The sequence below is a fragment of the Pinus tabuliformis genome, chromosome 7 (genome assembly GCF_031772625.1).
Source record: "Pinus tabuliformis cultivar Carrire ecotype Pingquan chromosome 7, CPIR1, whole genome shotgun sequence".
Classification (NCBI taxonomy): domain Eukaryota; kingdom Viridiplantae; phylum Streptophyta; class Pinopsida; order Pinales; family Pinaceae; genus Pinus; species Pinus tabuliformis.
Genome location: NC_142293.1, coordinates 623485249 through 623512501, shown reverse-complemented (window position 1 = coordinate 623512501; position 27253 = coordinate 623485249). Strand labels below are relative to the sequence as shown.

The 27253-nt window shown below is 36.8% G+C and overlaps 1 protein-coding gene and 1 long non-coding RNA gene across 12 annotated transcripts; one reads left to right on the top strand and one right to left on the bottom strand.

Annotated features, from left to right (window-relative positions):
• Positions 1-2209: 2209 nt before the first annotated feature.
• On the bottom strand, positions 2210-25817 carry LOC149248979 (uncharacterized). Of its 10 annotated transcripts, none has more exons than XR_016266716.1 (3): positions 25469-25815; positions 24114-24212; positions 2210-3015 (listed from the first exon to the last, which is right to left on the bottom strand). It is a non-coding gene; the product is annotated as an uncharacterized LOC149248979 (long non-coding RNA). The 10 variants fall into 10 exon arrangements; XR_016266711.1 differs by having other exon boundaries at positions 25491-25813; XR_016266710.1 differs by having other exon boundaries at positions 25569-25803.
• On the top strand, positions 5812-7089 carry LOC149248980 (uncharacterized). 2 transcript variants are annotated; one of them, XM_089456146.1, is made up of 2 exons: positions 5812-6344; positions 6447-7089. In XM_089456146.1, exons 1-2 carry the CDS (start codon positions 5969-5971, stop codon positions 6752-6754), a joined length of 684 nt encoding a protein of 227 aa, XP_089312272.1. In that variant the 5' UTR covers positions 5812-5968; the 3' UTR covers positions 6755-7089. The 2 variants fall into 2 exon arrangements, with proteins under 2 accessions (XP_089312272.1, XP_089312273.1); XM_089456147.1 differs by having other exon boundaries at positions 5812-6323; positions 6447-7088.
• Positions 25818-27253: the final 1436 nt, after the last annotated feature.

The following is a 27253-nucleotide window of genomic DNA, read 5'->3' as shown; positions in this document are numbered from 1 at the left end:
TGATTGTTTCAATCTTCGCACCTTGGAATGTTGGGTTGGCATTTAGGGCCTACATTAAGAACACAAGAATATTCGATACACTAGGTTCATACTATGGGACAACTTAGTCAAACATGTAACGAAAGTCGCACAAAGAATATAAGAGAAAAATGGACCCTCTGTAAAAATGGGAACCCATAATGCATGATGTCATACCTCTGACTAGGAACCCATTATGCAATAAGTCATATGAAGTCAAAATTTAAGCCTTAAATGAAAACTTTACAGCTTAATCACTGTGTAAAATCCCTCAAAGCACTACTAAAGTTTGACATAAGTGCTATTATGAGGATTTGCATAGAATGCATGGTTCTTAAGGCCTACTCAGTCTTTGAGATGGGAAAGCAAGGGCCTTGGGCCTAAATAAAGCTTATAAGTGTAAGGATTATGGATAGGCTTCAAATAATTACAATGCATGTATAAGGGATATTTATGCTTTAAGTATATTATGAATGCCAATAACAAGTTTTGCACAAGAGGGATGGTTTAGGGAGTTGATTGTGGATAGGGTGAAAACTAGACCTTTAGTTATTAAGGATAACTTATAGCATTAATGAATATATTTTGAAAAGGGTCGAGGTAATTGTATTGTATGTTTTAAAATAGAGCATGGTAAAAATAACATGGACATGTTATAGGAACATGCACATGTTCCTATGAAGTTTAGGATGTATATGCATTCCTAGAATTTAAAAATTTATTGGCAACCTATGAAAATTGCCACATACATATTTACTAACTTGGTTTCTTTGAGTTAAATTAAAATATAACAACTTTGGTGGTCTAGGCTATAAAATAAACAAAACCTACATTTTATTGAATCACTTTCAATATCTTGGATTAAGGATTGTGGATAGGCTTCATTCATTACACATGCATGCATAAGAGATATTTATGCTTTAAGTATATTGTGAATGCCAATAACAAGTTCTGCACAAGAGGGATGGGTTAGGGAGGTTGATTGTGGATAGGGTGAAAATTAGACCTTTAGTTATTAAGGGTAACTTATAGCATTAATGAATATATTTTGATAAGGGTTGAGGAATAATGGTATTGTATGTTTTAAAATACAACATGGTAAAAATAATGTGGACATGTTATAAGAACATGCACATGTTCCTATGAAGTCTAGGATGTATATGCATTCCTAGAATTTAAAAATTTATTGACAAAATATGAAAATTTCCACATACATATTTACTAACTTGGTTTCTTTGAATTAAATTAAAACATAACAACTTTGGTGGTCTAGGCTATAAAATAAACAAAACCTACATTTTATTGAATCACTTTCAATATCTTTATTTATTCCATGTTATTTTAAAATAGGAAACACAAATCCATTACTGTGAAACAACATACATATAAATATGATTATGTAGATTCCAAATATATAATAACTAAAAAATATAATATTGTTTGCTATTATTTAGTTATTTTTCTTATCATATATCATAATTTTAAAACACAAAATTCTTCTTTCCTACTATAACTTTTTATCACCTTTTATATAATTAATTAATTATTTAACCAATTAAAGATATCTATACATTGTATGTTTTTCATATTGCTACAAACTAGTACTATTAGAAATCACGCATTAATATTTCACGTCACAATTTTAGAAATATGTTAACTTTATTAATTTAAAATGTAAAATTATACTAAATATTTTGAAAAAACAGTTATGTACAACAACAAACTATTGACTATAGTTGTGTAAGAAAAAATCATCATTTGGATATTCAACTATTGCATTAATGTGACCATATCCATTGTATTTTGGAAGAAGAGCAAGACATGTTATTATAAAAACCAAAATTCATACATTCAAACAAAACATATATAAGAAAAAATTAAAATTATATTGCATTGGGTAATTCTGTTTCTTATATTTTGTCTTTTACACCACATTCAAATTACTTATAAAAATATTAGATATTATAAATTATTTATATGAATCAATCTATCATTGTGTCCATATTTTCATTATAACTAATGCTTTGAGAGACCATCATCAATATGCACCAACCCACATTCATACAAATTTAAACGCACATTCATACAAATTTATGGAATGCTTTAAACAAAAATCCTCACCATGATTTTATAAACAAGTAAATAACCCTTTACTCTTTAGTGATTAACCAACAAAAGTAAGAAAAATAGATAAAATTCATTAATATATTTATTATATGAAAAAACATTGTTAAAATTAAAGATGTTAAGGCACTTCCATTAGAGAAAATTTGAGGTCTAAAATGGTCCTCCTAAGGAATATTATAAAATAATAGTGAAAACAATAAAATAAAATTAGATTACAACCTCAAATTTAGAGGAAAAAGAAAAAAACTACTTTTCAACTTGTATTTTTACCGTATCTATCTATGATTTTACTCAAATTTCGAGTGGGAGCACATATTGGATGAAAAATTTATTTTCTCATCCAAGGAGTACCCATGTTGCATAGTTTGGATGGACCCTGCTACATGAAAAATGAGAAATACATGAAAAAACCTGATAAACATGTTTGTAATCATATTTTTCATGTATTTCTCATTTTAATGTAGCAAGGTCAATCGAAAGTATTCAATATAGGTACTCATCCAATGAGTGTTTCCCCTAGAAATTTGAGTAAAGCTGTAGCGAGATACGTTGAAAATATGAGTGTAAAAAATAGTTTTATTTTTTATTTTTTATTTTTAATCTTTATACTTTCTTACTCCAAAAATGGTGAATTATCCCCCATGGTTGACATCACCATATTAAATCTTTTTGGTTCTTATAAAGTTGATTTAGGTTGTACATTTTTATTTTGAGCCCCATTTTTTACCTCAAAATTTCTCTAATGGTGGTGTAAAGGTCACCCATTTGAAACTTTGTAAGAAAAAATAAAGCCGTGGTAAGCGCTGGTGTAGCCCAAACTGGGTGCGATTCTTGAGTGATTTTGATGACTTCAATGCTCATGAGTTGCAACTATTCAAGCCACAAATTAGACATGTTAGCCATCTCAAAATTCACATAACCTAACTAGCAAAAAAAATATTAACATAAATTTTGAAAAAACCATTTAATCAAATTTTTATAATTCATACTATTAGTTTATTAAATAGAAACAATCACATTCATTAATACCTAAAGTTTTTCATATTTTAAAAAAGACAATTTTGAATAAAATTTACTTACCTTAAGACTTAAAACCATACCTAAAAATTGAGATTTCCAACCATGTAAGCATGTTAAAAAAATAAAATAAATTGTATTTTAAAATTATAATAATATGTAAATATTTAATAGTGAGAATAGGTTATATAATAAAATAATAAATGAAGTATGGGGCATTGCTTTAAAAATTAAATTATAATAATATGTAAGTATTTAAAAATGATAATAATAAAATAATAAATTAAGTATCACAATGCTTTAGATATATAAGATATTTCTTTAGGTATATATGTCATATATCATAACCTATTTAAATGTGTACATATAAACAACTTAGATCTATCTTAAGTATGGATCTCTAATTACTTAGAGGGATCAAATCTCTTGAGGTGCAAACCTCTGTTCAAGATTTGCAGATTTTCACTTTGAGAGATTTGATTTGCATGCTTACACTTTGAAAGATTTGATCCTTCTAGGTCCATTTGCAGATTCACACTTTGAGAGATTTGATGTTCAAGTTTACACCTTGAAAGATTTTATCCTTCTAGACTCTTAAATAGATCCGAAGTTAAAATGGATTTAGCCTCGTTATTTAAAATAATATTTTAGTCTTGAAGTAAGATTTGTATATATATCCAAGTTTTATATATGAAATTGAATGTTAAATATTTTAGATATCACATGATTTTATTATATGATTTTTATTTTTTATTTTTTTTAGCTATAAGTAAAGAGATATTTTGATATTAATTATTAGTTAAAATAATTTTTCAGTTTTAAAGTGTAATTGTAATGAGATATAAAAATATAAGTTAATAATTTAAAGGGAAAATATTCTAAAAAAAAATCTAATTCTAGACATTATCAATAAATTATTTTATTTAAGTAATTTTTTTTAATAATAAAAATATTAATATTTAAAATCTTAAAATTATAACCACGTTATTCAATATTATAATCTCTTTTTCTCTCTTTCTAAAACTTTAATGAAACAAAAAATTAAGTCATTTTGCATATAAACAACAACTAGCCTAACATTTGATAATAGAAAATAATTAATATCTTCATTATTACTATCACAAAAAAGGGTCAAAATAATATCTTTGATTTGGTAAATTCCTGATATGCAGTGGGATCAAATTAAAGGTTTGTTTAAAGGGAACACATCTCCGAAAGTTTAGAGGTTCAATGAATTTATTGAATTCAAAAACCACAAAAAAAAACCAAAGTAATGTCGTTGTTTTGGTAAATTTGGCCATCAAACCATAACTGATATGAAGTGGGATTAAATTAAAAATTTGTTTAAAGAGAACACATCTCTCAAGTTTAGAGGTTCAATGAATTTATTGAATTTGAATGTGAAACTCTCAATTTATGGATTGAAAAACCCAAAATTAACATTCCTGATCTAGAGAATCTGAACTTTAGGTAGCAAGCGTGATTTGCAGGTCACTTTGTTACTTAGTACAATGTTATTTTTATTTAATAAGACTTTAAAAATTGTAACCAATTAAAATGGTAGTTGTTTATAATAAGATTTTTTGGAAGTCTTTCGGGTGGATTTTCCCGGTTAAAATCTGGCAGCAATTTATTGGAATAGCAAGTTTGATAGCTAGTTTCTGCACAATCAAGGCGTCCCAGGGGTTTTTCATGGCGCTGAATCCAAATATGCAGTTAAAAAATCTATTTTAACTGCAACAAATCAAGATTTAACCTCAATTTCTTCCGCGGGATTCCGTCACCAAAATCTCCAAAAAATCACATTATAGACAACTCCATCAAAATATAGATAAAAAAAAATATTTTAAAAATAAATTAAATTAATTTATAATGTAAAATTTGTAAACTGCTATTTAATCATTTTTTTGGAAACCAAATTAATTCATAATAATAAATAACAGTAAAAGATTTAATGTACGATATACAACATTATAACTATACTTGTATTATTGATATGGTTTAATTTATTTTATTAATTTTTATTTTTATTGATTTGTTTACTAAATTATTTTAACTTATTATTAATTAATATATAATATTATTATATTATATTTGGAATATTTTTTCAAATAAAAATTTCGTAATATTTGAATTTCATAAGCTTAAATTTTTAGTATTTTCTATCATAATTTTAACATAAAAATAAACATCACTAAGAACTTTTGGAAACCCTAAATTCCTTAACTAAATAACTATAACCTGATTTAAAAAAAATTACCATAGCCTTATTTTTAAAAAATTCCTACCAAATTTAACAAAATAACGAAAAATCTTTTGGAAACCCTAAATTCCTTAACTAAATAACTATAACCTGATTTTTAAAAAATTACCATAGCCTTATTTTTAGAAAATTCCTACCAAATTTAACGAAATAACGAAAAATCTTAAAATGCCGAGAATGTTACCGTTTAGACTCTGTGCCAGCGTTGCAAGTCAAGCCACGTCACCGCGCGGTATGCCAGCCTTTCGATTGTAGGCATGTCAAAGAGCAACGGTGGACTTAGCTTGTTCAGTGTAAGTGGACTTTAAGAAAACTTCAAGACGAGCCAATGTTCTTCAACTTTAAAACACACAATTTTAAGTGTTAATTGGGTGGATTTGACCCTTTTTATGTTTGATTTTTCCGTGGGAGATTTTGTGGGGTGCAAGGGGTCGGTTTTAATTTTTAATTTGGGGTGCAAGGGGTCGGATTTGACCCATTTTATGTTTGATTTTTCCCTCTGGCTTCTCTTGGTGGATGTTCTGGTAAATTTTGTGGTATTCGATGGGTCGAAAACCCATAACTTATGGTGCTGGTCTCGGCGAACTGGCAAAAAAGTTGGAGGAGATCACTACTCTGTCCAACATTGAAGCTTTCATGATTTCCTGTAGCCATCTGCATGAAGGTGAACCTGATCTCACCATATTTCCCAATTCCCCTTCCAGAAGCAGTGCTCTGATTAATAGGCCCAATATCCCTGAAATCCAAGAGCGAGAAAAGGGGGAAGACGATCTTCCCTCATGGGACCCTTCTCTAGACAGTTACAGCGAGCAACAGCTACAGCGACTACTAAATTATTTGGAAACCAAAAGTAGTAAAATAGATCATAAAATCAAATTCCTGGAACAGGGCAATGCAGGTATAATATCTATGACTCAAGGTAATTTTCCAACTGGTTTTTTGGTGGATATTTAAGTTTAAGTTTGTTAATTTTTTTTAGGTTATGCATCTTAATTTTCTCCTTGTTTTCTTTCTGTTCTAGCTGGTGAATCTTCTGATATAAAAGTCAATGGTTCTGGGCCTTCAAACATGAAGTATCAAGATAAACCGCAACCGCTGATTGCAGATACCATAACGAATGATTCAAATATAGTCAATGTTCATCCATCTGGCCCCTCAAATATCAAAGAGCCAATGACTGCAGGTGACATGGCTGTAAGTATATCTTTAGCTGACCAACCTTCAAATATAGAGGCAGATGATGCTATGACTCCAACTTTCACCTTTGAAGAAATACAGTTCTTGAGAGCAGGGATCGTAGATGATGACTACCCAGGGTCTTCCACATGAAAACAATGATAACTGACCTTGAAGTTATTTTGATGCATAACAACATCACAGTGACGTGGGGTTTCATCCTCTGCCTCACAATGGTATTTATCCTTTTGACAACAGTGGGTTTTATGATAATGGTTTAAACTCAAATAATGAGATATGAGGGTTGCCATTCCCGGTTTTGTTTTTTGTAGCTACAAGATAATAATATATATATGTGTTGATTTATGATTCACACCTTATCATAACAATAATCTAATCTGCCTCGATCTATTTTTATTTCCTGGCTGAGATGATTACTTGATTGATGGTAGAGGCCCGTGTAGTGTAATGTTTGAAGCTTATATTCTGTTTCAGTTCATGGATAATCAATTTTTTTCTAGTAAAATAGACAATAAACAGTTATATATTTCATACTGTTGGGTAAAGTTACTTGATCATGAATGATTTTCTTTTGGTTCTGTGGATGCGTTGCTAAGCAAGTAAAACAGCAACGCTTTGCAACAAAACACAATTATAATTTCCTAAGCGTAAGGAAACTGAAAAACAGTTAGGAAACTTACTAAAGATGAGGATTTTTTTTGGTTCTGTGGATGCATTGCGAAGCAAATTAAACAACAACCCTTCGAAAAAAAAGCAATCAGGCTTTCTTAAGCCTTAGGAAATTGAAAAACGGTTAGGAAACTTATGAATATGAAGGTACAGATGACGAGCATATATGAGGAAAACATGTGTAAATAAACCTGATTTTTTTGGTTGTGATAGTGTTGTTAGAATTTTCCTGAAATGCATATTCTATCACTGAGGATATATGAAGTAAAGACGTGTAAATAAATCTGTGAATTATATAAATATGATTGAAAATTATAGTGATGATTTTCAAATTAAAAACCCAACCTAATTACTCATTCTACCATCACAAAAATAAATATAATTCTTTGAATTCAAAACAACAATATCTCACTCGTGAGTCCGATGAATTGGATAGCTGTGGGATTTACCAAGACCTGAAAGGATTTTAGGGATTGTAAAGTGAAAACATTAGAACAAACTTCCAAACTCCTATGTGAGCTATATGAATCATGCCTACAAAGGGTGATGTTTGGATTATTTATTGGTTGATATTGGGACTATTTATTGAGTTTAGAAATTTAGTTGGGATGAATAAATTCTAGAAAAAATTAGATATAAATATGAGATGGTAGGGGATTTCAAATATGAGATGGTAGGGGATTTAGTTGAGATGAATTAACTCTAAAAATAATTAGATATAAATATGAGATCGTAGTTAATCGATTTCAAGAGGAGCTTGTTGTGAACATAACTTCTCTTAAGATTCAAGATTGTATTTCCATTCTAACAAGATGACATGCTACATGAATCCATTGCATGTGGGATCTTACCAATAATATTGCAAATTTCCATGGGCATTGATTCATAAGTTTGAGGCCATTCCCACAGTAACTAAGGAAAAATGAAAACCAAAATATGTTTTTCATGGTCTCTTCCTTGTGATAGGGAGCTTGGAATTTGGGAGAGAAACAAGAGAACCAGCTTATAAACTGTTGACATATCTCTTCCGTTATCTTCCACTAGTCACATAGAGGTATGCATCATTTAGTTCAGCGTTGAACAAAAGCTAAAAGTCCTTTCAGCAAAGTCGTGACAGAGTACCATCATATTACAAATAAAGAAGTCCTCGAAAGGACTTTACAGGTAAAAATCTCAGACTGATACATAGAGATTAAGTAAAAGGAAATTGATCAGCTTAGCAGGTATGTCCACCTAAAGTTTCCAAGATAATCCACTTTCGATGCTTGAGCTCTAAAGCATCATTGGATAAGGCATCCGCTGTCTGGTTCCTTTCTCTGAAGACATGAGCAAATCAGATTTGATTAAATTCCTATGGCTGTTCAGGAAAGAATTAATAGAAAAAAGGGTCAATTTGATGGTGCATAATGGGCTCAAAAGAATCAATATTATAATTTTTTCTTAGAATCAGGGCAAGACTTTGAAGGATTTTAAGTTTTGGGGTACAATTTACAAAGTCCTATTTAGATAGCAGATATATGGATACAAAGATGTAGCTGTCCCACAAACTAGAGTTTATCACATCTTTTAGAGGATCAAAAGAACAAGAAAAAGGTTTGGTTGGAGTATGATAAGGGTGTATAGATATAGGTTAACGATCACGTTAGGTATATGTTGCTACATAAGATAACATCTTGATTGACGACAATGCATTTTGGTATTCTGCTTGTTTGAGAATCAGTTGATGTATCTAATGTTGGTTAAGCCACATGGATTTCAGGTTAAGAAATCAGCTGGTCTACACACAAGTCAAGCTAGCATAGGGTTTAGGAGGGATCCAAGGCTCTATGGCAACCTTTAGAGGAAGAAAATTTAAGAACTTTTATTTTAAAAATTAATAGAATAAATTTTATTGGGTAAATTATTTATCCCACACAAGAGATAAATGGGCTTAAACCAAAATAATAACTTTAAATCAGTGTTATCAAGACTGCACCAAATTGGTCTGAACCGGCTGGTCCAACCGGTTTGAGGCGAAAACCGGTTCGAACAGGTGTCCTAAACTGACTGGTTCTTGTACGAAACCGGCCATTTCAGTACCGAACTGGCCTTTTTCATTGAACTGGCTGGTTCGGCATTGAATTGTCCGGTTTCGTACATTGTTGCCAAGGACCCTTGTTGGCATTATGACACAGGTGTTGTCCTTGGTGGCAACTCTCTCAGATGACAGATCACAGCGCAGTAGGTTAACAGCACAGAGTTATAGATCAGACTTCACCGAATGAAGAAAGAGAGGTGTACGCAGGTTTCACCATTGGCCAAGCCGCGTGTACACGCGGGTTAACTGTATTCAAGATGCATATACGTACACACGCACTTTTGCAGAAGGAATACCTTGGAAAACTAAATTTTTGGTCCGAGGTATTTGGTCCATGGTATTGGTCCAAGGTATTTGATCTAAGGTATTGGTCCTAAATGGTTTTGGTCCATGGTATTGGAAAATGCCTATAACTATAAAAGGAGGAGAAGATCATTAGGCCAAGACACTCAAGCATTGAATATCTGATGAAGGGTGAGATTTAGTATGCAGGTTATTGGGTTATGGTGCATCGCTGGATCTGAACCAAGGACGAACCTTAGCGCTTGATGAAGGATAAGATCTAACGATGTATCAAGATCTTAAGGATTGAAGAGAATTATCTTTATGTGGTTTGATCATTTATCTGAATAATTGGCGCATGTTGTAGTCTGTAAATGTGATGATCTGGGTATCACTGAAGTCTGGGATTGTTGTAATATTTAAATCATCATTTACAGATTTGTACGCAGGTTCAATTTAGAAAAGGCACATACATACGCTGGTTCTGCATATCGAAACAATGTATACATCATAAATTTGATTTGCAAAACTGTATGCAGGTTCGCCTTGAGGAAAGCGCATATGCACGCAGGTTCGACACATGGAAGTAGCGTATACCTTATAAAATGTGTTTTAGTTGCTTCTGTTTGCTATTGCCGTATTCTGGGTTTTGGCTTGGGTTTTGGTTACTATATTCTGGTGATAGTATCTTGAATGATTAGATTGATGGGCTGTCAAAATGATTGATTGATTCGGTTATGGTTGGTTCAATAGGAGATTGGTTCATGCAAATATACTTGATGATTGAATGATGTTGTTGATGGATTTAGTCTAAAAATTTATGAAACGTGGTCCCTGGAAGAAAGGAGAAGGTTGTAGCCCTCTGTAGGCAGGCACCTACGTACTAGTAAACATATCAGCTAGTACAAGAGCTAGGGGGTTGTAGCTCCCTTCCAGTAGAAGCTGGAGAACGAGAGAAGGTTGTAGCCTTCTGCAGGTAGAAGCCTGCTAAGGCTGCACTAGTACAAAATTATAAACATAATTATCTTATTATTAAAAGAAGACAGAGACGATTGCAACAGGTGGTTTTCACCCACATTGGGTTTCCACCCTATATCTTGGTGTTTATGTGTGTTGCTTATGTGTAATGCTTTATTCTGCGTTTACTGCACTATCTAATGAATTGCTGATATACTGATTAAATATCACTACATGATAATTTGGGTAAATCAAAAGGATCTCTGTATATACGCTAGTTTCATTAAGTATAGTTGCGTATACATGCTAGTTCATTGCATTGAAGTAGCGTATACAAATCTGTTTTGAAAATTAAATTATTGATCTGATAATACTGATTCACCCCTCCTCTCAGTATTATTTCCAACAATTGGTATCGGAGTAGGTCCTTCAGAAGAAGCTTGATCGCTTGAAGGAAGATCCATCATCATGAGTAATCAAGAAAGCAGGGGATCCATCAGACTGCCAATCTTTGATGGGAGCAACTTTGATTATTGGAAGGTAAGAACCACAGTCTATCTTCAATAACAAATGTCTGGGAAATCGTGGAAGGAGGATATACATTTCCATCAGCAATTCCTACAGACGCAGTAGGTAAAAAGCAATATGAAACCAATGCCAAGGCTTTCAATACATTATTGGGAAGTCTGTCACAATCAGAGTTTGTCAAAGTTATCCAGCTGAAATCAACGAAAGAAATATGGGACAAAATCGTTCTAAGCTACAAAGGAGACTCTCAGGTAAAACGTGCTAAATTGCAAACTCTCAGAATTCAATATGAAACTCTCAAGATGCACAATGATGAAAGTGTAGCACTGAGGCTCCTCCTCCTTAGGAACCAAAAGTTCCTCATTTGCCTGCAACTTGAGCTCCCTCTCAAGGAAAACTCACATGGCCTTCAGCTCATCGAACTTAAGATCTCTGCGAACCACTGTCCTTTGACTAGTAGGAAAATACACCCGATAGTTGTGGAGAGTATCAGTGTACCCCACAAGTATCCCCAACTCTGCTATCGACTCTAGCTTCTTCCGGGCATCCTTGGTCACATGGCAATAAACCGATGAGCCAAAGATCCTGAAGAGACCCACATCTGGTCTCTACCCGGAGAAAGCTTCCTCTGGTGTCTTCATCCCAAGTATGTGATGCGGCCTTCTATTCTGCAAGTAAACCGCTGTGTTGCATGCCTCAGCCCACAAATGAAGTGGTAGGCCTTGGTCATGCAACATCGCCTGAGCTGCCCCCACAATCGTTAGAAGTCCATCTATTTTTCCCAACTTGACCAATCATCCATAAACAACAACCTGCAATCCATAGACATGATCCATATGTATAAAAATAGACATAGTCTAAAAATAGACTTGCGCCAAAAATAGCCTGCGGCCCCACTTAGTGAAGGCGACTCTTTTCACTAAGCTCCATCATCTTGTTGCAATCTCAACAAGAGGTGTCGTCAACTCCCTTTTAATTCCTTCCGTTGCATAGAAGTCCTTAAACTCTTGAGAGACATACTCCCACCATTGTTGCTTCTTAAGGCCCTGATCTTCTTTCCCGATTCTTTCTCAACCAAGGCTTTGAACTCACAAAACCTTGAGAAGGTTTGATCCTTCTTCTACATAAAAGAGATCCAACATTTACGAGAAAAATCATCAATGAAAATCATATAATACTTTTATTTAGCAGTGGAGGCTGTCAAGAATGGTTGTTAAATTTGGACAACTAGGTCCAAACTCCATGTTCTAATGCTCATATTAAGAGGCTAATATTTTTGTTGGATTCCTCTTTCTGAGAGGTGTAAAATCCATATAAAAATAGTCTTAATCCGATGAGCAGAACTTATATTTTGAATTTATTATTCTTAATAAATTATATGTGCAAAGGTCAGCCAGTTTTGTAATGTAGGCTCACATGCCCAACAGATGTGTCACACACCCTCATTGATGGATATATATATACAGGAAAAGTTGGAGAGAATTTGAACACAACACAACTCACATCTTCCTCTCTCATCCTAAAAAGTACGAGCTACCTGGAGGACGAATTTCAGCCACACGTGGGAAGGATGAAGAGGATTTTTCTGCTGCTAGGGTTTCTGCTGCTAGGGTTTCGCAGAAGTTTGACCAGCGTTGACTTTGGTCAACGCTTGGTCCAAACAAGCTGAAAACTTGTGGGAGGTTCGATTTTTGAAGGCCATACTACCTGGCACAAAAATCGAGGTCAAAGGGTTGACCGTTTTGCTGCTGCGTTGACTTTTAGCTTGCTGCCCCTGCGTTGACTTTTCAGGACAGCGTTGACTTTTGTAGAACTGACTTGGGTTGACTCATCTACTGGTTGGAGGGTTGTTGTGACACATGCTGGGCTGGCTGACCAAAGGAGACTTTGCTGGTTGAAGCATCCTGTTGATCGCCGAAACAAACACATACATTTTTCTTGTTTCTGATTTGTCTTCTGTAAGATCTGCTTATATGTTCTATCTGCATTTTGCTTATCTACTTGTATGATTGCTGTGAGAAAAGTGAAATTGCTCTTAGCATAGAACATCTACAAAACTTTACATGGTATCGGAGCTGAGGTGAAGACAAACTCTATCTATAGCAATCATCATCGAAGGAAATGGATTCCTCTAAGCTTGAATTCAGGGAGAATGACAAGCTGACTGGAAGTGATGACTTCCATGCCTGGAAGATGTTATTAGATCTCAAATTAGAAGATCATGATCTCCTAGATCATGTGACAGGGAAGATTCAAGAACCTCCATCAAATGCCTCTGCTGCTGTTAAACACAAGTATAAGAAGGGAGAAATCAGAGCAAAACTGCTGATCAGGGAATCCATAAATAAGAGTCTGGTTGCCTACATATCTGAACTAGGCACATCCAAGGAGATGTATGACAAACTGATACTTATGTTCCGAGTAAACAATGTGAACCAAGTGCTATTCCTCAAGAACAAGTTGAAGAATATGAAGAAGGGCCGAGACGAGTCTATTCAAACTTTCTTTATGAAGTTGACCGAAACCAGGAACAATCTGCTAGCTATTGGGGAGACAATAGCTGATCGTGAGATGGTTCTCACCGCACTTGGAGGACTTCCATATGAATGGCAAGTATTCACAACTACCATTCTCAACAATAATACCATCCCTAACTTTGATGAGCTTCTGTCTAGATGTATGCAAGAAGAAACAAGGATGAAGGAATTTGATAATGAAAGAAATGCTGCCTATGTTGCTCATTCCCGAAAGAAGAACTCTGGTGGTTCCAAGGACAAAGGAAGGACTAAGACTCAAAAGAAGAAGGGTAAATGTTTCACCTGCCATAGGACTGGACACTATGCTAGAGAATGCCCCTTCCAGAAGAATTCTCCCGATAGTGACGACAACAACAACAACCGAAGGAATGGGAATCAAAGAAATGACAATTCCAAAGGAAAGAGGAAGGCTCACTTTGAAGGAAACCATCCACCTTCTAAAAGGACCAGAAATACCAGGTATGAGGAGTCTAATGTTGTTGATAAAAGAAATGAGTATATTCTAATATCTGCTCTCTCAGCTGCATCTCCGCCCGACACTATGGATGTCTGGCTAATCGATAGTGGTGCCTCAAGACACATCACCGGATTCAAGGAAGCACTTTCTGACATGGTTGAAAGGGATACTAATCTAGAATGCCACTTATCCTGTGAAAGGGACCGGGACTGTGACCCTCCACTTGTCTCAAGGACAAGTCCTCCATCTACAAGATGTACTCTATGTACCCAAATTGAAGAAGAACCTTGTGTCTGTATCTGCCATGGAAGACAAAGGATTCAATGTAACTTTCTCTGATGGAAAGGTACTCATGTGGAAGAAGAGCTTCAAGGAAGCTATCTCAATTGGTTTTAGAGTTGGTACACTCTACCAGGTTGGAGGGAGTCCGTTGGGAGCTATGACTTGTGATACTATCCGTCAAACCGAACTATGGCACTGAAGATTTGGACACCTTCATTACAAGGCTCTTCCCGAAGCAAGGAAGGTGGTGACAGGGATGCCTGATTTTGGAAATAATCATAAAGGTGTATGTAAGGGCTGTGCTGAAGGAAAACATACAAGGGGACCTTTCCCCTCAAGTGTCACAAAGACATCTGAGATATTGCAACTGGTCCATTCTGATCTTTCCGGTATGTTGCCTGTAACATCCCTGGGGGGATGTTCTTACTATATGACATTTACTGATGACTTCTCTCGCAAAACCTGGATATACTTCTTGAAGAAGAAGGATGAGGCTTTCATGTGGTTCCGTACCTTCAAAGCCTTGGTGGAAAATATGACCGGAAAGAAGATCAAGATTTTGAGGACTGACAATGGCACTGAATATGAGTCAAATGAGTTCAAAGACTTTTGCAGAGAAGCTGGCATTAAGAGGGAGACTACCACTGCATATACTCCTGAGCAGAATGGTGTTGCTGAACGCAAGAATAGGACTATTGTGGAAGCTGCCCGTGCCATGCTATGTGACCAGGGTCTTCCAAAGTTTCTATGGGGAGAAGCTGCAAATACTGTTGTGTACATTCAAAACCGATGCCCTCATTCCGCTTTGGACTCCAAAACTCCCGAAGAGGTTTTCTCTGGTAAGAAACCTGATGTCTCACATTTTAGAATTTTTGGATGTCCTGTCTATTTTCATGTGCCGAAAGAAAAGAGAAGTAAGTTGGATGCTACTGGGAAGAAAGGAATGTTTGTGGGCTACAGTGAGACTTCTAAGGCCTATGTACTTGGTCAAAGGGAAGTAGAGATAAGCCATGATGTCACTTTTGACGAAGATGCTTCCCTGAAGAAAGTAGTAGATCTTCCTAGATCTGAAGAAAACCATGAAGAAAGACCTGGAAATCTGGAAGAACCCCAGGATGAGACTATTCCTGATGTTGAAGGGCCAATGGACCCTATTGATCCTTCCCCTTCTCTAGGAAAGAGGCCATCATGGCTCAGGGACACCCTCGAAGATGCTAAGGGTCATGCTGCCCCAAGGGGAACATTCCGAGAAAGCAAGAAGCCGTGTAGATACCAAGGGTATCTAGCTGCCATGAGTACTATTATACAATCTGAACCTGGATCTTTTGAAGAAGCCATCAAGCATCAAGTCTGGAAGGATGCTATGCATGAAGAATATGAGGCTATTATGAAGAATGATGTCTGGGATGTGGTCCCGAGACCGAAGGACAAATCTGTTGTCACCGCTAAATGGCTCTACAAGATTAAACATGGATCTGATGGGAGTGTTGAAAAGTTTAAGGCAAGATTTGTTGCCCGTGGCTTCTCTCAAAAGGAAGGAATTGACTATGACGATATATTTGCACCTGTGGCTCGATATACCACCATCCGATCCATCATAGCCCTTGCTGCTACGCAAGGATGGAGTCTTCATCAGATGGATGTCAAGACCACTTTTCTGCATGGTGCAATAAAGGAAGAGGTGTATGTAGAACAACCTCTGGGATTTGAAGTTCAAGATCGAGACACTTATGTCTGCAGGTTGAAGAAAGCCCTCTATGGGTTAAAGCAAGCACCTAGAGCTTGGTATGATAGGATGGATAGTTACTTGATGAAGCTGGGCTTCACTCGAAGCAATGCTGATCCAAACCTTTACTTTAAGGTTGAGGAAGGAAAGCCTCTCATTCTAGTGCTGTATGTGGACGACCTCTTCCTGACAGGTGATGACCCTCTCATTCATCAATGTAAGAGGGAGCTTGCTGCTGAGTTCGAGATGAAAGACCTAGGACTGATGCACTATTTCCTAGGCCTGGAGGTCTGGCAGAGACCTGGAGAGATTTTCCTTTCTCAAGGAAAGTATATTGTGAAGCTTCTGGAAAGATTTGGGATGGTGGACTGTAAGTCCGTGTCGACACCAATGGAACTCAACTTTAAGAAGTTGAGTGGCAGCGCTGCAGGGCCTATCTTGGCCAATCCTACTGAGTATCGTCAACTCATAGGAGCTTTGATGTTCTTAGTGAACACCCGTCCGGACATATGTTTTGCAGTGAATACTTTGAGTCAACAGATGGTTGAGCCTCATCATTTTCATTGGGTTGGTGCCAAGAATCTTTTGAGATATCTTCGGGGCACGATAAACCATGGGCTGAGATACACTGCCGGGAGTGTGATACTCCGGGGATATACTGATGCCGATTGGGCTGGCAGTGTGGTGGATCGTAAGAGCACATCTGGATGCTGTTTCAATCTTGGTTCTGCTTCGATCTCATGGATGAGCAGGAAGCAGAAGTCGGTGGCTTTGAGCACCGCGGAGGCCGAATACATTGCTGCTAGTATGGCCTGTTGTGAAGCAGTTTGGTTGAGGAAGCTCTTTAGTGAGCTGTTCCAACATGTGCTAGATACCACTGTAATACTCTGTGATAATCAGAGTGGGATTCGTATGACTGAGAATCCTGTGTTCCACGACCGATCCAAGCATATTGATATCAGGTACCACTTTATCCGGGATATGGTACAGCGAGGCGCCGTAAGGCTCGATCATATAGGAACTGATGAGCAGGTCGCGGATATTCTCACTAAGCCCCTGGGGAAGGTCAAGTTCCTAACCTTCCGTGAGAGTCTTGGTGTCGTGGAAAGACCCTATGATGTGGGTCCTGTTGGACGATGAGCTCTGGGAGCTCTGGGGGGCTTTGGGGATAGCTTCTCGGAGCTATAAGCACTCATAATGCTTCTGCCCCACCCTTGTGATTATTGAGCTGGTTCGCCACTCATTTAATCTGTGCCCCGTATGCATCCTACCCATTGAGTTCAGGGCTCATGGGAAGTACCTCTCATTTGGCCAATGAGGTGTGGAAAAGCTAGAGACTATTATCAAAGACTGATGGACGCATCAGAGATTGCCGTACTCTCTATCTAGGATGGCATGGTACAACCACTTGATCTGGGATCAAGATTTGTGAGGTCTGGGACCTCTGGACTGATTATGTCAGTCGGGGAATGATGTCTTTGTGACTGACCCACTTCTGTTCTGAAATAAAGAAGCCAGCAAAGCAAGTTTCGGCGGGATGACTCACGATGTTAATTGCACTAATAGATGGAGTTCTCCCTAGTTGAGAGGGAGTGTTAAATTTGGACAACTAGGTCCAAACTCCATGTTCTAATGCTCAGATTAAGAGGCTAATATTTTTGTTGGATTCCTCTTTCTGAGAGGTGTAAAATCCATATAAAAATAGTCTTAATCCGATGAGTAGAACTTATATTTTGAATTTATTATTCTTAATAAATTATATGTGCAAAGGTCAGCCAGTTTTGTAATGTAGGCTCACATGCCCAACAGATGTGTCACACACCCTCATTGATGGATATATATATACAGGAAAAGTTGGAGAGAATTTGAACACAACACAACTCACATCTTCCTCTCTCATCCTAAAAAGTACGAGCTACTTGGAGGACGAATTTCAGCCACACGTGGGAAGGACGAAGAGGATTTTTCTGCTGCTAGGGTTTCTGCTGCTAGGGTTTCGCAGAAGTTTGACCAGCGTTGACTTTGGTCAACGCTTGGTCCAAACAAGCTGAAAACTTGTGGGAGGTTCGATTTTTGAAGGCCATACTACCTGGCACAAAAATCGAGGTCAAAGGGTTGACCGTTTTGCTGCTGCGTTGACTTTTAGCTTGCTGCCCCTGCGTTGACTTTTCAGGACAACGTTGACTTTTGTAGAACTGACTTGGGTTGACTCATCTACTGGTTGGAGGGTTGTTGTGACACATGCTGGGCTGGCTGACCAAAGGAGACTTTGCTAGTTGAAGCATCCTGTTGACCGCCGAAACAAACACATACATTTTTCTTGTTTCTGATTTGTCTTCTGTAAGATCTGCTTATATGTTCTATCTGCATTTTGCTTATCTACTTGTATGATTGCTGTGAGAAAAGTGAAATTGCTCTTAGCATAGAACATCTACAAAACTTTACAATGGTCCACACACATCTACATGAACTCACACCAAGATTGCTTCAGCTCGACCGTCTCGATCTTGAAAGGAAGATTTTGCATGCTTACCCAAGGTACAACCTTTGCATGTGTCCACTTGCTCAAGTTTACCTTTGGGAAGTCCGGTAGAAATCTGTTGCATTATCTTCAAGGCCCCATGATGCAAGTGGCCCAACCATCTATGCCATAACTCGCCAATATCTTGGCTTTGCACCAATTCTGTTTTGGAACTCATTGCAGCACAGTCATCTACCTCCAGCTTGTAGAGATTCTTCACTCAAATCCCAATCCTCTTGGTCTAACCCGTGGCTATGTGTCTCAAGAACACCTTTCCTTTACTAAAGACTACATCATAGCCTTTGTCTTCCAACATCGCGACCAATACCAAATTTTTCTTCAATCCAGGCACATATTTTACATCAGTCAAGGTGAGAGGAGCTCCATGCTCCCTCTAAAACACAACCGTACCTTCACCTGAAACACGATACTTTCCATCATCGCCCATCTCGATGCGCATCTAGAGGTCTTTCTCCTCCAAGGTACTGAATAAACTCTTATCGTCGGTCATGTGGAATGAGGCTCCACTGTCCAGGTACCAAACACAACCCACCATCGATGAAACCATGCATGCGATGAGGGTAAAATCCAATTCGAACTGTGAGGCCAGTGCCTCACCATCTGATCCTTTCGAGGATCCCTTCTTGGATTTCTTCAATGGACAATTAGTTTCATAATGGCCCACCTCATGACAATTAAAGCATCTCACTTTAGATTTGTCAATCTTCTTCCCACCATGGGAAGAACTCGATTTGGAATGGGAAGCCTTCCCTTTCCCTTTCCGCGCCTTACTTGCTAAGGCTAGATTTTCTTCATCATCATGCTTAGATGAAGAACCATCTCTAGTGCTTCTCCTGATCTCCTCTTACATCAGATCCAACCACAGTTGTTCCCAATCTGGCAGTTTCTCTCTTCCATTCACTGAGTCCTGGTAGTTATGCCAGCTCTTAGGAAGATCGAGGAGAGCAAGACTCACCATATCATCATCAGCTGTCGTGATTCCTACACTTCCAAGCTCATCTTTGCAGGTGGTGAGCTTGTTCAAATATGTAGAGATCGTGTCGCCCTTTTCACACTTGATTTTCCGAAGCTTGTCCTTCAACGCCAGCTTCCTCTGGTCGCTGTTGTTCTGATATAGATCCTTCAATGTCTTCCACATTGAAAATGGAGTCTCCTTCCCATGGAGACTTGAGATAATATGGTCTCGAACTCCCTCCAGAAGAATCCTCCTCGCTCTCGCCACACATTTCTTCCATTCCGCCAATTCTTGGGCATTAGCTACTGCTGGCTTGGGGACTTCTTGATCAATGAAGTCCTTCAAACCGTTGTCTTCTAATACCGCTTCCATGCGATCCTTCCATGCTATGTAATTTGAGCTGCCATCCAAGGCATACTCGAGTCTCAAGCCATTGAACGCCATTGGTGAACTTTGAGATGTGATAAGAAATTGATTTTGTACCTACAATCAAGAACTTCGAATTTCTTTGTATATTGTTCTCCGCTTTGATCACCTTTGCTCTGATACCATGTAGAAATTCTCACTGTAGATTAAACTAATTATGCAATGTACTAAAGCAAAATACTTAATCTACTTCTACAATCAAACTTGCAGAAGCTTAATCGATTTTGAGCAAGATCAACCAGAACACATATAACAGAGAAGAAGATTCAATCACACATGAACCATAGAAGAATACTCTGGGAAAACCTCAGCTAAAATCTCGCTATCTGTATTATCATACAAGTGGAAATATCTCACGATTACAGAAAGCTTTAGCTCTCAGTACAATCCCTCACTGCTGCTCATAGACAGAATAGACAACACATATGCCTTCCTTCAGTCCTCCAAGCCTCCTATTTCCTTGCACAGTTTCTCTTGGGTCCTCCAACTACCACCTGTGTGATTCTCACCTCACACACTGCTCTGACCTCTGTAGTAACTGTGCAATCCTCAAGTAATGAATTCCTTCTGCATGCAAGAGATATTCACATGGGAATATTCTAGCAATTGATAGTACATTATCCCTGCCTTTAATCTCAACTAGGTCTTTGTCTGAACTGACATGCATGAGTTATTTATGAGAGAATATTCAGTTATCTGAAGAACACTAGTTGTATACATGCATGCATTAACTGACTAAACTCACAATTAGTTCCACAAACTGTTTGGAACTAATTTAACTGAACTTAACTCAGTTACCTGAGCTAACTAATTACAACTCAAATACAACTCATCCTTATCTCTTTAATTAAGGGATAACTTCCTCAATCAAAGGGATAACTGTTGCATATCTTCACAAAGACTTCATGTTTGATTTTCACCAACTAATTAACTCAAGATGAATTAATTATTTATTTTTCAAATAGCTGGTGAGACTAATTTTGAATTTTAATTCTCAATTTTAATTCAAGGACAAATTAAAATTGGAATATATCCTGAAATGCTATCTATAACAATGCTATTTTTAGCATTTCTTGTTGCTATTTTCAACAGATTTTGGATCTGTTTGGATGAGATGTGCTTGCAGCTTGTAGTAACCAAAGTGGAGGGGCAGACTTGGTGGTTAGATGCCCTAACCAGTGGCAGCATCTATAGTGATTTATTAGACACTTGGAGAATCTGTTAGTAGCCATGTGGAGGGGTTCCTTACGTGTTGGATACAGCCACATACGAGCAGCGATGTCACTAACAATGGGACAGTAGTGCTAATAGTATGATGGCATCATGCAATGGGATTGCAGCAAGCATGGTGTTGCAAACTCATTAGGACAGCAGCAAGGTACATCGTGCCAAATAGGACAGCTAGGCAAGTGTGCTTAGTACAACATGGTAAATGGGACAGCTAGGCAATGGTGCTTGGTGCAGCAAGCTAATGGGACAGCAAGGTTGTGATGTTTGTTGGAGCATAGCAAATGGGACAGTAGTATGCCAAACATGGAATGGCAATGTCACTAATAGTGGGACAGCAGCGATGGCACATGGAACAACTGTGGTAGCATGGTGCAACAATGGCACATGGGACACCAATGGCAGCATAAGGTGCATCGATATGATGTGTGCAGCATGGTCATGAGGTCCAGCACAACATGGTGCAACATGGTGAGGTGCAGCATGATGATGAGATGCAACACAATGATAGGTGAAGGAGTCACCTTGGAGAATCAATTGAAGCAACATGTCTTCAACTGAGTTCAGCCATCTCATGTATCATCTTCTTAGAGATGATCTATGCTCTTATTTAGATAAGTCAAAGTGTTGACTTCTGTTGTAAATGTATTATCTCTCTCTCTCTGCTGAACTATTGAAGAACATATAAGAAGAATTGATCAAGGGTTTCCCCACATTGGGGTTTGTCCCTGGCTCGTGCCACATCTTGTGTCCTCTTGTCTTGGCTTGTCTTCTGCGATCTATGTTTATGTTCTATCTGCAATTTACTTTAACGCTAATGTGATTGCTAATCTGGAAAAGATATTGAGCTAACCGTGAAAATTGAAATAAATTGCTCTACGTATAGAACATACCTAAAATTAATATCCAACCTCATCAGACTTCATAGGAGAAAATAGAATTTCATATCCTATTCAAAATTCAGCAGATTTAACAGTTTTCAAAAATTTAGGATCAATGGGATTGTGGCATTTCATTAGATTATATCATGTATGAGGGTATGTGATTGGCATTTAATCAAAAGTACCAAGCCTTGTATATACCCTAGTGTTTGTGGTGTTAATTGTTGAACTCCTTTGTCATGCCCTTAGCAATAAACTACTTTTCAATCAAGTCAAAATCATTGATCAAGCATGTTAAGCTTTTTCTATGATATTTTAAGGCTTGGATTAGGTAGTTTGTTCAAAATTGGGCAATGTTGACTAATATCCCTAGACAATTGAGGTAGAGGCAAAGCCTAGACAAGAGGAGAAGAATCAAGATTCTAGATGGTTGATGCATCTAGATAGTTGATGCTCAAATAATTAATCACTAATGTACAATGGACGCCATATCTATCTTGACTTATGTACAAATATGCATGTTTCCATATCTTCTACAACTAATTTGGTATTTTGGATGATTTTTTAAATATAAATGCAAAAAAATATAATATATATATATATATATATATATATATATATAGCAGACACTTCGCTTCCTAGATTTTTGGGAAACAACACTTCCGCGTATTAGCTTCCAAAAAGCATCCCTGCTTCGTCCCGCCTTCATGCAACATTAGTCAAAACTTCTCCACTTTAACATTAAACCCTGGTACCTTTCCAACGGTGCAAGAATCAAGTCAACTGGAGTTTGTATGAAAAAACTATGTTTCTTGCAAGTTTGCCTACCATGTTGACCACCATGGCACATGATGATGCCACATCAGCCCCCATTACTCATGCAAAGAGAGCTAGCCATATGTGGAATTTTCAGAAAACTCTAGAAGGTCCAAACCTGTAACTTAGTTGATATTTTTGAGGGAATCAAACCTTACCCCTAGTTGGCTGGCTATCGAGCTATGTTAAATACAGAGCTCCTATGAGTAGCAGTTCCATTCTATGCTATTGTATTTTTTTCCATAGTTGAGCACAGCAGCCAGGAGTGAGAAGAGCAGAACAGCATCAGCCCCCATTACTCATGCAAAGAGAGATAGCCATATGTGGAATTTTCAGAAAACTCTAGAAGGTGGAAACCTGTAACTTAGTTGATATTTTTGAGGGAATCAAACCATACCCCTAGTTGGCTGGCTATCGAACTATGTTAAATACAGGGTTCCAATGAGTATCAGTTCCATTCTATGCTTATTGTATTTTTTTCCATAGTTGAGCACAGCAGCTGGGAGTGAGAAGGGCAGGACAGAGGGGGTTAAGGTTTTGTAGCAGCCTTACAGGTCACAAGTCTCAGGTAGCTCCATAGAGAATACCTATTCCTTCGCAATAGGATATTTCCATACCAGAGAAAAGAGAGCAGAGCAGCCTCACCTGCTAGCTAGGTTTTCTTCCATTGCGATTTTCCAGGAAAATATTTGTGTCTATTGTGGATGTGTGTGTTTGTGTGTGTATTTCTTTCTGTTCTCTGTTTTTTGTATTTCAACTATTTCATTTATTTAAGCAGAAAATCAGCTATTAAAGAATTTGATATAAGGAAAACTAACTTTCATAATTTAGATTTCAGTTATTTTTATGAGATCTGTTGTGACAAACTGTTCCAGTGGAATATGCACAGTAGTTTACAGATCATTCAGCACATATGTACAAGCAAAATTATGTCACCCATGCACAGATGAAATCCTATATTTAGTTTTCATAATTGATTGATATGAAATTTTAGCCAGTGGTAAAAGAGAATAGAGAGATGACAGTTTTTTATGGCACAAAAATATTTAATGAAACATTAGAAGTGTAGTTAGTTTAAAAATAGATAAAAAAAATATAAGTAACTAAAAATCCAAGTTGAATCACTAACCATCACAGCCACCAACGTGTGTGCCTCCAATAAATACATTTGGGACAGTCCGCTGTCCTGTCCACTCCTGAAGAGCTGTCTGTAACTCCTTTCCATCACCTGCACAAAAGTTAAAAGCCAAACAGAGTTCCATGTAATCAAAATCAGATGCAGAAGATATATACAAGCCCCAATGAGAATAAAATATGCTTATTAGCAGAACTTGAAGACAATATCCAGTCAAACAACAAGAAAGTCTGATACAATTATTCCTAATGGGATTTTAAAAGGGAATCCCAACTGAATGGTGAAACCAGTCACCAGCAGGCATAGAAGACACAATAAATAACTAAATATTGACATCGAGTTGCAAGCAAACTATCACAATTCTTTACTCAGGAAATTGAGAACAAAATCGTGGAGGAGGGTATCAAGGCCTACAATATTCAAGTTTATATGAAGGCTTAATAATAGATAATTCATGATGTTAACTAAACAAATAATGCCACATTTTCATATGACAAATATGCCAGCTAATCTATGACTGTGACCATCAGTTTCTCATACAATGACAGACAGAACTCCAATGGGCACAATAACATTTTTAAGGATTTTATGAATTAAGTGAAAAGAATCATAAATTACCAAAAAAAGGTGGTCAGTGACAGATATAAAAGCTAATAGATAGGTACACCCAATCAATCAAAATCTTAGATCTCGCTTGATAGTACAAAACACATCGAAAGAAGAACAAAAAAACTCAAAATTAGATAGGTACACCCAATCAATCAAAATATTAGATCTCGCTTGATAGTACAAAACAACATCGAGAGAAGAACAAAAAAACTCAAAATTATTCCCCTCTGAGATATTTTGCGGTGTATCTACTTGTTAGAGAATAAGCACACCAGTAGCATGGGACAGAGTGAATGCTACCCAAACTGATTTCCAAGATGATGGTTACTGTCTTTCCCTGACTTATTTGAGAAGATGAAACGTAACCTATAGAAAGAACCCATGCTTATGTTTTTGGCTCATCAGTTTTCAATGCTGCAGAAATTCCATTGTGACACAAATGTGCCTTTCTCTAATGAAGGGTTTCCTGTGATCCGTAGACGGTCAATGAGACGGTGATCATCACAATCCGCTTTTTCAAGCATCATCTACATGGGGTTTCTTGTACGCATCCACATGTGACATAACTAGATACTTCATCAAAACCATAGAATGATTGCCTTAATAAGCTTCTTTTTTTCTTTTGGTAAGCAATAGTACTTTATCCTAAGTTACAGTTCAATTCCTTTCCCCTCCATCCCCCACAAAATTTAAAAACGAATACTAAAACGTGACAATTAAAATTCAACTATTTAATATACCTATGAAGCAATGGAAACTAACCCTGTCACGTATTTTTAGCAATCAGCAGCTGCAAATCTGAAGGAATGAACTAAAAAGGAATACGGGCGGTGTTCATACCCATATTTGCACTCTAATCCAAGCATTAAGTTTGGGTTCTCGAAATTTTTCATCAAGCGTGTTTCTTCAAGGTCATCACGTGAATTTGTTGCTGAATTCAAGAATCAGGGGATTTGTGTTACTGGATCCATGGGGTATTGACGTTGGATCCACAGACCCACATTTCAGATATGTATACAGATCCACATAGGATACCCCAAATAAACAGATCCTTAAAATCATGAACAGATCCAATGCTGCCAAAATGGATATTGAGCCACCTAACCCTCACACACCGGGTCCCACGCAAATAACTTGAGTTTTAAGTTTTTTCTGATTATTTTTTAAAGGAGTTTACTGCAGTTATTCTATTTAGACTTTAGTTAGATAATTAGATCACTTATTATTAATCTGTGGGCTGTATAGGTAAGTTATAAATTACCTGTAGATTGTAGGCTGTATAGCATATGATAATGCTAGCAGGATGACTATAGCATGCTGTCAAACGATTTACGACATTCATTTACCATCATACATAGCTGGGAATTTTTAGACTTTAAGACAGATTTCAAGGAAGATGAGTACGATCACGATGTAGGGTTGAGATATTTAAATGATGAGGATGTAGACCTATTTCAGGGTATGTAGTTAGACCTACCCTAAATTATCATATCATTGATGAGACCCTCAATTTTGTATCTACAAATATCCCTTTTGTACTAAGTTGCAAGGTAGGGGAAACAGTAACACGTATCTAAAATGACAACCCACTGGAAACATGGGCCCCCAAAAATTAGAAAATGGGGAATGTGATATTTCACAAAATTAGAAAGCTTTCAAGTTTTAATTTTTAACAATATAATTTAGGATACAGATATAGATTTAAGAATCAAGAATAAATAAACATGTGCCAAGGTCCAATTCCTCTCTTGCTGATGTGAGTAACTTCTTCATTGTGGTCCTTGAGGTGAGTAACTTCTTCATTTTTGTCAACGTTGATTTTTTTAACTTCCTTTTGCATATTTTATATTGCGTTTTTACTTTCTTGAAAAATTACTTTTGAGATTTCTTGTATGTCTTCTGGCATCACTGAATCTGGCTTCTAGAGTTTTTTTTTTTCTCTATGTGTAATGTCCTCTTCTAATTAAATTGATTAAGGAGGATGAAGTGGCTTATCCAACACCATAAGCTATAGTCAATTATAAAGGAGGAAACCCATTATTTGATGATACTGGTGTAACATTGGGTAATCTGGAGTAATTGGAGAAAACTTGTGGTAAAAGCCAAATTTGGAGCAAAATGGAGATAAGCTTGTTAGCCCCTCAAATTAAAATTAGGAAAGAAGACCCCAAAGAGAACCTATAAAAAGGAGAGGGAAGAATAAGTTTATTCATCATGGATGGTGGATCTTTCTAATTTTTTAGCTAAGACCCTTGGAGGGATTTAAAGCCCCTTTCTTTTTTATTGGTTTTAGTGGTGAAACATTCCACCCTAGCCAACCCCTCCTCTCTACTCTGTTTGGCAAAATTTTTGAGGCAAGACTCATCTATCTTGTAGCATAAGGATTCTGAGGCAACTAGAGTTATGAGGTATTGTTTGAACAACAAAGTATTTCCGAGGCAGTGGAGGTGTTTTCTATGCTTTCTAGGGCACTAATTAGCAATAAAATACCTCAGATTCTCTCTCCCTCAAGTTACAGCCCATTT

Excerpts from the sequence above, each read along its gene's own strand:
- LOC149248980 (XM_089456146.1), top strand. The coding sequence starts at position 5,969 with ATGGGTCGAAAACCCATAACTTATGGTGCTGGTCTCGGCGAACTGGCA. Across the intron at positions 6,345-6,446 it reads TATAATATCTATGACTCAAG|CTGGTGAATCTTCTGATATA; the intron begins GTAATTTTCCAA and ends TTTCTGTTCTAG.